Source organism: Triticum aestivum, unplaced genomic scaffold, assembly GCF_018294505.1.
Source record: "Triticum aestivum cultivar Chinese Spring unplaced genomic scaffold, IWGSC CS RefSeq v2.1 scaffold179429, whole genome shotgun sequence".
Taxonomy (NCBI): domain Eukaryota; kingdom Viridiplantae; phylum Streptophyta; class Magnoliopsida; order Poales; family Poaceae; genus Triticum; species Triticum aestivum.
The window spans coordinates 1-9,541 of record NW_025225383.1 but is presented as its reverse complement, the minus strand read 5'-3'; the positions used below and the strand labels follow the sequence as shown (position 1 = coordinate 9,541).

The 9,541-nt window shown below is 41.5% G+C and overlaps 1 protein-coding gene across 1 annotated transcript; it reads right to left on the bottom strand.

Moving 5' to 3' along the window:
* Window positions 1-3,136: 3,136 nt before the first annotated feature.
* Window positions 3,137-9,417, bottom strand: LOC123172154 (wall-associated receptor kinase 2). Its single transcript, XM_044589173.1, has 4 exons — window positions 9,213-9,417; window positions 8,992-9,129; window positions 4,293-4,412; window positions 3,137-3,983 (listed from the first exon to the last, which is right to left on the bottom strand). The coding sequence occupies exon 4, from the start codon at window positions 3,952-3,954 to the stop codon at window positions 3,256-3,258; it is 699 nt and encodes a 232-aa protein (XP_044445108.1). The 5' UTR covers window positions 3,955-3,983; window positions 4,293-4,412; window positions 8,992-9,129; window positions 9,213-9,417; the 3' UTR covers window positions 3,137-3,255.
* Between the last annotated feature and the right edge of the window lie 124 nt (window positions 9,418-9,541).

Here is a 9,541-nt window from a genome sequence, read left to right as displayed (position 1 = left end):
TGTGTGACCTCTTTTTTCATGTCAGAGGATGTGTCCCGTTGTGTGGTGTTTTGGTGGGTTATCTTATTCCTTGTATTTTCTTTTTTGCTTTGTTTTGCCTTTCGAGGGAGAGCGGTAGAGAACAGAGTATATAGGAGCTAGATTGCCTTGGCTTACCGATACATGTCTATTAAGCTATTCCCTTCTGCTAGTGTTTTTTCAACGCAAATGTTGTTATGTATACATGGTAACCATCTGTAACAGGAGTTCTATATTTTTTTTATTTTATAGGCAAACCTTTTCGATCGGATTGCACGTCCACCCCCGACAAATGTCTCCCTTGGATCCGGTTGCATGTTTATTTTTAACATGCAATTTATTCTAAACATACAACTTATCCGATCATGACCCAATTGCATGTCCAGCCTCGACATGCAACTCGTCCAACCTCGTTGCATGCTCACCCTTGATATGCAATTAGGTCTACCCATTTTTGATTGAATTGCATGCCCACCTTTGACATGCAACAATGGAGACTACCCCTTTTTCTCCCTACTTGAAACACCATCCCTCGGAATGCAATTGGGGCGACCGCCTTTTTCCGGTTTCTAGGTCCACCTTTGATACACAACTAGGTCTCATACATTTTTGTGTTATATGCAAATCCATCCTTGACACGTAGTTGGGGGCGACCACTCTTGTGCCAGTTGCAACTCGACCCCCGACATGCAATGAGTGGCCATGGGCCTGCCTTTTTTCTTGTTCGAGATACAAGTCCACCCTGGATACGCAACTGGAGCCCAACCCACTTTTATCATAGCTGCAAGTCCAACTACCCATTGACATGCAATTGGGTTCCCTCGTTTTTTATGCCAGCAGCAAGTCCTCGCATTTTCTTGTCTGAGTGCAAGTGCACCATCAACAGGCAACTAGGGTCCAACCCATTTTTTACCTAGTAGAAAATCCAACTACAACCCTATACGCAATTGGGGGGCACCTATTTTTTGCGAGTTACAAGACCACCCTAGGTACGCAACTGGATGCCTGACCAAATTGTCCTAGTTGCAACTCCATCCTCGATATGCATCTCAGTTCCGACCCAATTTTCTCCTAGTTGCATGTGCAACCTCTACAGGCTTGCAACTCTACCCCCAACATGTAAATGTGGTGGCCACCTTTTTTCTTGTCTTAGTTGGAAGTCGACAAACCAATGGGGCCCAACCCATTTCTGTCCTAGATACAGGTCCATCTACACCCCTCACATGCAATTGGCGGGGCCACCTTTTTGTCGCAGTTGCAAGTCCACCCTCGATAAACAACTGCGGGCCCGACCAATTATGTCCCGATTGCAACTCCACCCTCGATACACAACTGGGCCCCGACCCATTTGTCTGCCAGTTGCAAGTATGTCCTTGACACGCAACTAGGCCCGACCCATCTTGGTCCCAGTTGCAAGTCCACCCATGACATGCAGTTGCAGGTCCACAACAAGACTGCAATTAAAGGCGGGAGGGGGGTTGTCGGCCAGTTCCATCTCAACATTTAAAAAAAATCATGATTTTTTATTAAAAGTCATCAAAATTCTTACAATTTTGAATTAAAAAAAAATCAAATTCATGTTTTTTTAAATCATGATATTTTTTTCAAATTCAAAGACATTTTTAAGTTTACAAACTTTTTAGTATTTGCTAACTTTTTTGAGTAGGTATCACGTGATTTTCCTAATGTGCATACATGCATGCATAGGCAAGTGATTTGCAGCTAAGCTAGTGGGTAGATTGCGTGATCGTGCAAGTGTGCCTTCACGCAGATAGTGGCTAGAGTGAGTGAGTGTTGTATGTTTGTGTTGGACGCAAGTTTTTTTTTCTAGTTACTGTTTCTTTTCGGTTCAGGCCGGAAAACCCGGTTTTCGAAAACTCTCGGAATTTTTTATATTTTTGTCCGAAATTTTTAAACAAAAGACGAGTTCAAAAAATTTGAGCTTCTAAATATGTATACTCCCCCTGTTTCATTTTGTAATGTGTATGTGCATTTTTGCTAATTCTCCGCAATTCCTTTTTTAGACCTTCAGAAAAATGGAAAGTATCTCTCTTTCGGTTACATGTATCTCTGCTTCTAGAAAAATAGGAAAGTGCATCTCTCCCGATTACCCATATTTCTTTCTTTTCTGGCCTAATTGACTTACTTGCCACAAACCAACGAATTATCCAAAGGGTAATTTCATCCTAAATTCTCTATAATAATGTGTCTTGGTCACCGTGGCCCAAAAAATTACATTTTACATAAAGGAACGGATGGAGTATAAATTAACCCTTTCTTTTTGCAACAACTACTTTCCATTCTAGTGGTTAGGATGACTCTTTCATTACAGAAGAGTGTCCTATTGATTCCTGCCGTCTGCAGCGCGGCCAAATTTTTTTGTATGGAGCGTTGGATGACTATAAAAAGATAGAAAATATTAAGTTCCCATGATGGGGAATGATCCCCGGAAGTCTAGTAGCTTCCCAGTTCCACCTGCAAGGTAAGACATGTGTTTGGATGGCATACACGTACGAGCTGTATTTGACCTTGTTCGGTCCTTTAAATTAAAAAAAACTTTATTTTTTCGTTTGTGTTACAAATTTTTGGGCTCATGAAATTTTTGAAAACCGTCCGGTTTCCAAATATCTCTGGTTGGATGTAAAAAAACAAGCACAAGATGGCTGATGTGTTGCGCTTATGTCATACTTAGACGTGTCATAACCATGTCACATATAGATGAGCCCTGGACTTTCCATTAAGAAAATACAATACTCCAACATTATTAAGGTTTACTACCGTGATTATTTTTATACTCCCTTCATTACTCTTTACCCCGCGTCTTAGATTTGTGTCAAGTCAAACTTTGTAAAGTTTGATCATTTATATTGAAAAAAATCGACATCTACAATTATAATGAATCTAATGATATTGATTAGTATTATGAATATAGATACTTTCTTTTATATGTTTGGTGGAATTAGAGATACATTGACTGCAGACTAAAAAGGAAGAGATAGAGTACCAATAGTTTTGCCATTAAGTAATAATTAGTGTTGGATGTGTGCATCTTAGTTATGCAGAGACCGGGTGTAATACTTAAACCTTTTAAGTAATAAAGCAACCCTTATCGGAAAAGTAATAAAAAAATTCAACTTGAAAAGGTAATAAGTAGTGAAGCAAGAATAGCTAGCAGTACAATTTATATGCATATATAACCCTTTGAATGGCCATATAATATAATCAATATATAAAAAACTAATAAAAATAAGAAACAAGTAGTAGTACATACCAGCCTTTGGTGGCGACGAAGGCATATTGGCACAAGTTGCCAGGCACATGATAGTCGCTCTCCTCCGCCCTGTCGGACCAACTCACGTTGACTAGGAAGAGGCCGGGCATTATTGACGCCTCGCAGCAGCCGTGCCCGCTGCAGGGTGCGCCGTCATCTGCCGTTTCGTTCACGCTAGCACACGTGGTGATGCAGCCGGTGTGGTAGTAGGTGCCGCTGTGGCCAACGAGCTGGGCCAATGAATTACACCCGACGGACGTGAACACGTTGTCCGACGGCGACACCAGGAACGGGGTGCTGACGCTGAGTTCCATGCTATTCGTCTGCGTGTCCACTGTATTGTTGCTGCCCGGCACGCGGCAGCTGTAGGTCAGGAAGGTGTAGACCACCATCTGCGCCTTCTCCAATGTGATGTTGGCGATAATGATGTTGCCCAACTGCAGGCTCGGAGGGGTCGTCGTCTCGTTGCAGGTGACCTCGAAGCCGGCGTCCACGGAGCACCCAGGGCCGACGCCGAATGGGTAGTGGATCTCTACGTCCCCGCACTTTGCAGGACAGTTGGTCCGCTCTGCTGCTGGCGACACCGGCTGGCCGGAGACACCAGCAGCGAGGACCGCAGCACAGGAGACAGCAAGGAGAAGCACTGCTTGTGGCATGGCTAACATCACTGAGGACTGCTTCCTCTGATCTCCGTCTGTAGAAGTAGAAATACATATATGCGATGTGAGGCACGAACTTGCAGGTAGGTTCAATTACTATTTACATATCCCACAAAAAAAGTTCAATTACTATTTAACTAACACTGAACAGAAAATGCACCCACGGTCAAAAATCCAGAAGAACAGAAGCTAAGCAAACCCTAAGTGGGAAAGCTATGAACAAGGCCTACTGAAACGCGAATAAAAATGCAGAAGAACAGTACTGTGCAGCTACGGTAATAGATTCTGGCAGTGCAGATAGTAGTTCTCAGATACAATACAAAAGAAGACCAAATAGACTGTACCTGTGCTACTCTGGTGGAAGTTGACTCCGGGATTGGCTATTTGTCAAAATAATCCGAGATAGTATCCAAATTTCATGATTCAAGTTGAGAACTTGATGAACCTTCTGAACGACTTAGAGCCTGACATGAGAATAATGGATTATAAACTGATGAAAATAAAAATGTTTTCTAAAACTCGACTTCAGATATCTAAGAATGGATTATCTTGTGATTGTGATGCTTAAAGTCAGTTCGGATTAAAACTAGCAACCACTATATATTTCGTATATAAGTGGATGCTACTGAGTGTTCAAACCTCGAAGATCTAAGAATGGACTGAACCAAGCATAATGGAGTTTGAATCTTAGTTCAAATGAAATTGTCAAGGAATTCGATTTCATTGGGGATAGTGAAGATGCCTGTGTTTACGAGAAAATAAGTGGGTGCATGATATTGTTTCTAATTATTGTGTGTGCATAACAGATTGTTGACTGGAAATATTATAAATGTCTTGACACAAATTAGGACTTAATTAAAAATAGTTTCTAATAAAGTACTTGACAAGATAGCATTAGTATTAGGCATAATGATGTATGGAGATACTAGTGCCTAATAGAGCTAAGCAAAAGTACATATTGACAAGATACTAAAGTGATTTGGTATGGAAAACACCAAGAATAGTTTCTTGCCGAGGTCACATAGAAAGAATTTATTTAAGAATCAATGAATATTGATGAGCAAACTATATGATTGAGACGCCATTCACATTTGTGTTTGAACTAATATATATTCCATGGTATGTAAACAACTAGATATATTCAAGATATTCAAGTACTCCAAGTAAGTTGCGAGCAAGTTACCAAAGTGATCAAGGTATTGGTCATAGGAAAGCAAGTGAAAATGTGGTCAAGTACTAGTGTAGGGATGATGATATGTGTCTTGCATACACAGAATATGAAGATATCATTGTAAGTAGTTACATCAATGCAGTTTTCATCAGTGCTCCAAGCGAATTTTTGATTTCAATTAAGGTTTTGTCTATTACATTAAGTGGTGGCGCAGTAAATTGTTCCAAACAGTTATTGCAGCGAACTTTATAACAAAGAGGCTAAGTATATTGTTTCTTTACAAGTAAACAATGGAAGGTCATGGATCAAATAGTTCATTCATGAACTTGGTATGATTTCGAAAGGATTGAGCCAATGGAACACTATTGTATAATGGTAGCTCAGATGCTTAATCTAAGGAATCAAAGGTCCTACCATTGATTCAATACATACAAAGCCAGTTCTACATAAATTATAAATTTTTGCGATTACATCAAGATACACAGATATGCAAAGAGACACACGAACTGAATTTGTCAGATCCATACAACAAAGTCTATACCACAACCGAAGCATAATTTACAACGATTTGCCATTGGTATAAAGGACAATAGCTTTGACTACATTATTAACTCTAGTGCAAGTGGGGGACTGTTGCAAATATGCCCTAGAGGCAATAATAATTGTGTTGTTATTTATTTCCAGGTTTGTGATTAATGTGTATATTTTATTCTATAACTGCTATGGTTCTCGAATATGTGATTCAGAGGAAAACTCATAAGCACGTGTAGAGTTATAAACGGTAAAACAAGATTCCTAGTCTTGCCTCTAGGACTAGCTCAAAGTGTTGACTGATGATTCCGTTTTCCTAATCACGGGCATGATCATATTGCCCGCAACATTTCAGAGCACGATGTTGGAAGAACACTCGTGTTGAATTGACCCAAGTTGTTTGTTATACATAGAGATTATCTCGTCTGAAGTCTATAGTCCATAACATAGGAGTTAACATATGTATGATTCCTTAAACCATGAGAGTATCAAGTCAGTCCATATTGGAAATAAGCTTCCATTAACCAACTGGTGCAGCGAAATCGCTAGCAACGAAACTTGAAAACAAAGTCTGGCATATGCTCTCGTCCAAAACTTGGCTAGTTGAGTAGTTGATTAATGAGAGAGAAACTATATATATATGACTTCATAGCTATATGCACATCCCAGAAGACCTTTCATGCCCCTAGACTCCTGAGCCATCCGATCTAGATTTTGGAATATTCCAGGCCGTTGGATGCACTCTAAATCTCGTTTGGGCCTATGAACCGGCCGGATGTCCTATGGGCTGTCATGTCGGTAGAAAAATCGCATGTCATGTGATAGTCTATCTCTCCATAGAATGCTTTTCTTGGCCTAGTGGTCTTGTACAGTCGGTGTCGAACGTAGCATTGTTATTTTATTTCATTTTTGCGGAAAAAAGGTAGCATTGCTGACCTTGACCCATGTGCATATGTAACAGAATACTAGTATAAGATTCCAGCTAGGTGACTTGTGTACTCAGTGTGGAGTAGTGTTGGAACTGATCTTGACCCACGCTCTCGTCCAAACCTAACCTAGTAGAATGGGTCAATAATCAGAGCCATGGAATACTTATCAACACAATGGGTCACGGCAGTCTATTTCTCCATGGAATGCTTTCCTTGGACCAAGTGTCTTGTGCTGTCAGTTTCGTACCATTGTTGTTCGTGACCCACACTCTTGTCTGTAACATAGTTGTGGTCGGTTACTAGGGAAAATACTTTTCTAAGTTTCCAACCTACATATCTTGTGCACTGATTGCCATGGAAAACTATGTATCTAATCTCGATCCACGCTCCCATCCAAACCGAACCTAGTCGAATGAGTTGGTTGGCCTACTGCAATTTTAACAACTACTACAATTGTTCAGGTGATCGACGGAACCAAATATATCTGGTTTCAAAAGCTGTCGAAGTTAAGGGACAAAAACCACACTGTTCAACAACTTGAGAGATGAACAGTGTATTGATTGCGCTCGTTTGCTCTGGCATGTGACCTGTCGCGGTGTGCTAGTGGGCTGCATGTGACTGTCCTAGACGTCTTGGGTTGGGTAGCTACAGCCAAGTGGATTGTGGTTGTCTCCCCTTTACGAGTGTACCCGTGTCTGGCTGTGTAGCTTGTACTCGGTTGGTTGCGAGATGCAGCAAAAAAGCTCGTTTGTGGGTTTTGATGACTGTCAACCCCGTCAGTCTGCCTTGGACGATGAAATGCAATCTACGACGGCAGCTTGATGCACACTATATGGTTTTCCAGTAGCAGCGGTGGGATTTCTAGTCCAGCATTTGTAGCTGCAGGGACGTGGAAAGTGGTGAGGACAATACATGATCTCGAATACCTAGTCTAGAGCACCCGGTTAAAATCCTAGGTATGATTCGACTTGGTTTTACTTTGCAATGGCAATGTTTTCCGTCGTTATCTTGTTAAAGGCATTGCTTGAATATGCTTAAACTTGTTCATTAGGGTGAAAACCTAGAATCTTTTTGGTGCCGGGGGCGTTTGAGCGTCTTTTTCTTCATGAAGTCATTGTTGTTGAAGAACATTTCTGACTATCCATGTGGTGTCAAAATATGATTGGTGTGGATATAGTCATTCATAGTTTGCGATCTTGGACCATTTTGGGGGTTTTTCCCTCGCTTAGGCATAACTATGGTCTTATATGACTTTGTTGTTTGCCAGCAGTTTTATGTGCATCCTAACTATGCATAGATCGGGTATGCACACATTGTGTTTGTATCCCTTTAATGCTTCGTTTGAGTAATAAATTCACTCTTTGTCGAAAAAAATGTCTGAAGTTAAACTTCGTAAAGTTTGACCAACTTCATAAAAATAAATATCAACATATATAATACAAGATTAATATCATTCGATGCGCCATGCATTTGAGTTTCATATTGTATAACTTTTTTAGGATAGATGTTAATGTTTTCTTTATATAAATTTGATCAAACTTTATGTAGCGTGACTTCATATAAGTCTTTTTCCCTTGTTGAAAACACACAAAATTGCCTAAGAGCGAACGGGCTGCCGCACATCCCATGCACACGCACACGTCAAAAGAGCATCAATGGCCAGACTTCTCAAACGCTCTATATATGTATAGGCCGACTGTTCGATTAGTGACTGGTCATAAAAATATGACCCAACCGGAATCGTCAAATCGTCTCTATACGTCTGGACTGGCCGGTACCCATCATATGCAGCCCAAATCTGGGGTAGATATGAGGAGGCCCGGACACGCCCGGGCATGTCCACCATGTTGGATACGGCTCACGCTGGTCCATCCCGACCACACATATATTCGTGCACATCCGCATCCTAGACAAAACCCTAGTCACTCCATTCCACCCCCAAGCTCCGTTTCGGCTTTCTCTAGTCTTCTCTGGCATGACGGGTAGCGGATTTGACTCCAAAATCTCTCGATCCGTCGACTGGGACATCATCCAGTGTCGGGACAAGGAGGATATGGCCGTCCGCATGGCTCTCGGCTGCTCCACGGAAGAGTGCACCTGGCGGTCAGAGTCGATCCGATGGGAATCCATTGCGTCCGCACAAATGGCGGTCGGATCTGCCGGGGTTGGTGGTTCGAGCTGCGTGCCCTCTGCCTCATCGGTATAATCCAAAATGGTGGCTTTGAATAGATGCAAAATGTATAATTCACGGCAAGATACTCGGGCCACTAAATTACGTGCAAAACTAAAACTAAACATGCAGATACATGAATCAAGATTAAAGCTAACAGAAACCACACAAGTGGCCCAAACTTCCTAGGATGATATCACATAATAAACGTTGAAATGCTTCGCGATAGTAGTAAACAATACCCTTTTGTTTCCTCCGTTAGTCTTTTAACAGAGAGTCTTCAACTGAGAGACAGATTCAGTTTGCTGATTCCATCTGTACTCGCAACCAACCGCGCCGAGCTCAAATTCATCAACGCGGTTCACATCACACGCTGCTAGCTGCAAAACAGATCACAATCGTTCTCAGATATTGAAAGATCGAAAACGAGGAGGAGAAGAGGAAGAGTAAGAACTGTACGTACCTGTACTAATCTGGTCGAATCAGCTTCATCGTCTTCACTCCCCACGCAGGCTTGGAGTTTTGGAGTTTCTTCTTCTCCGAGCAAAACTTGAGAGATGTCTCCAAGATGAGCAGAAGTTCGTGGCAATGAGTAGGCGAAACGTGCAGAAATAGAGAAGCTATAACCTATCTCAAGGTCCAAGTGTACTCCAATGATTGGCGATAATCTATCACCCAATAGCTCCAAGTTGCCGTATATACTAGCTTTAAAATACTGTTTACTCCATGATTAGCGATAAATAATCATCCCTAGCAACTACCAAGAACCTTCGACCTCGGCTCTTCAAGTTT

Coding starts and splice junctions, on each gene's coding strand:
- LOC123172154 (XM_044589173.1), bottom strand. CDS start 3,954: ATGTTAGCCATGCCACAAGCAGTGCTTCTCCTTGCTGTCTCCTGTGCT.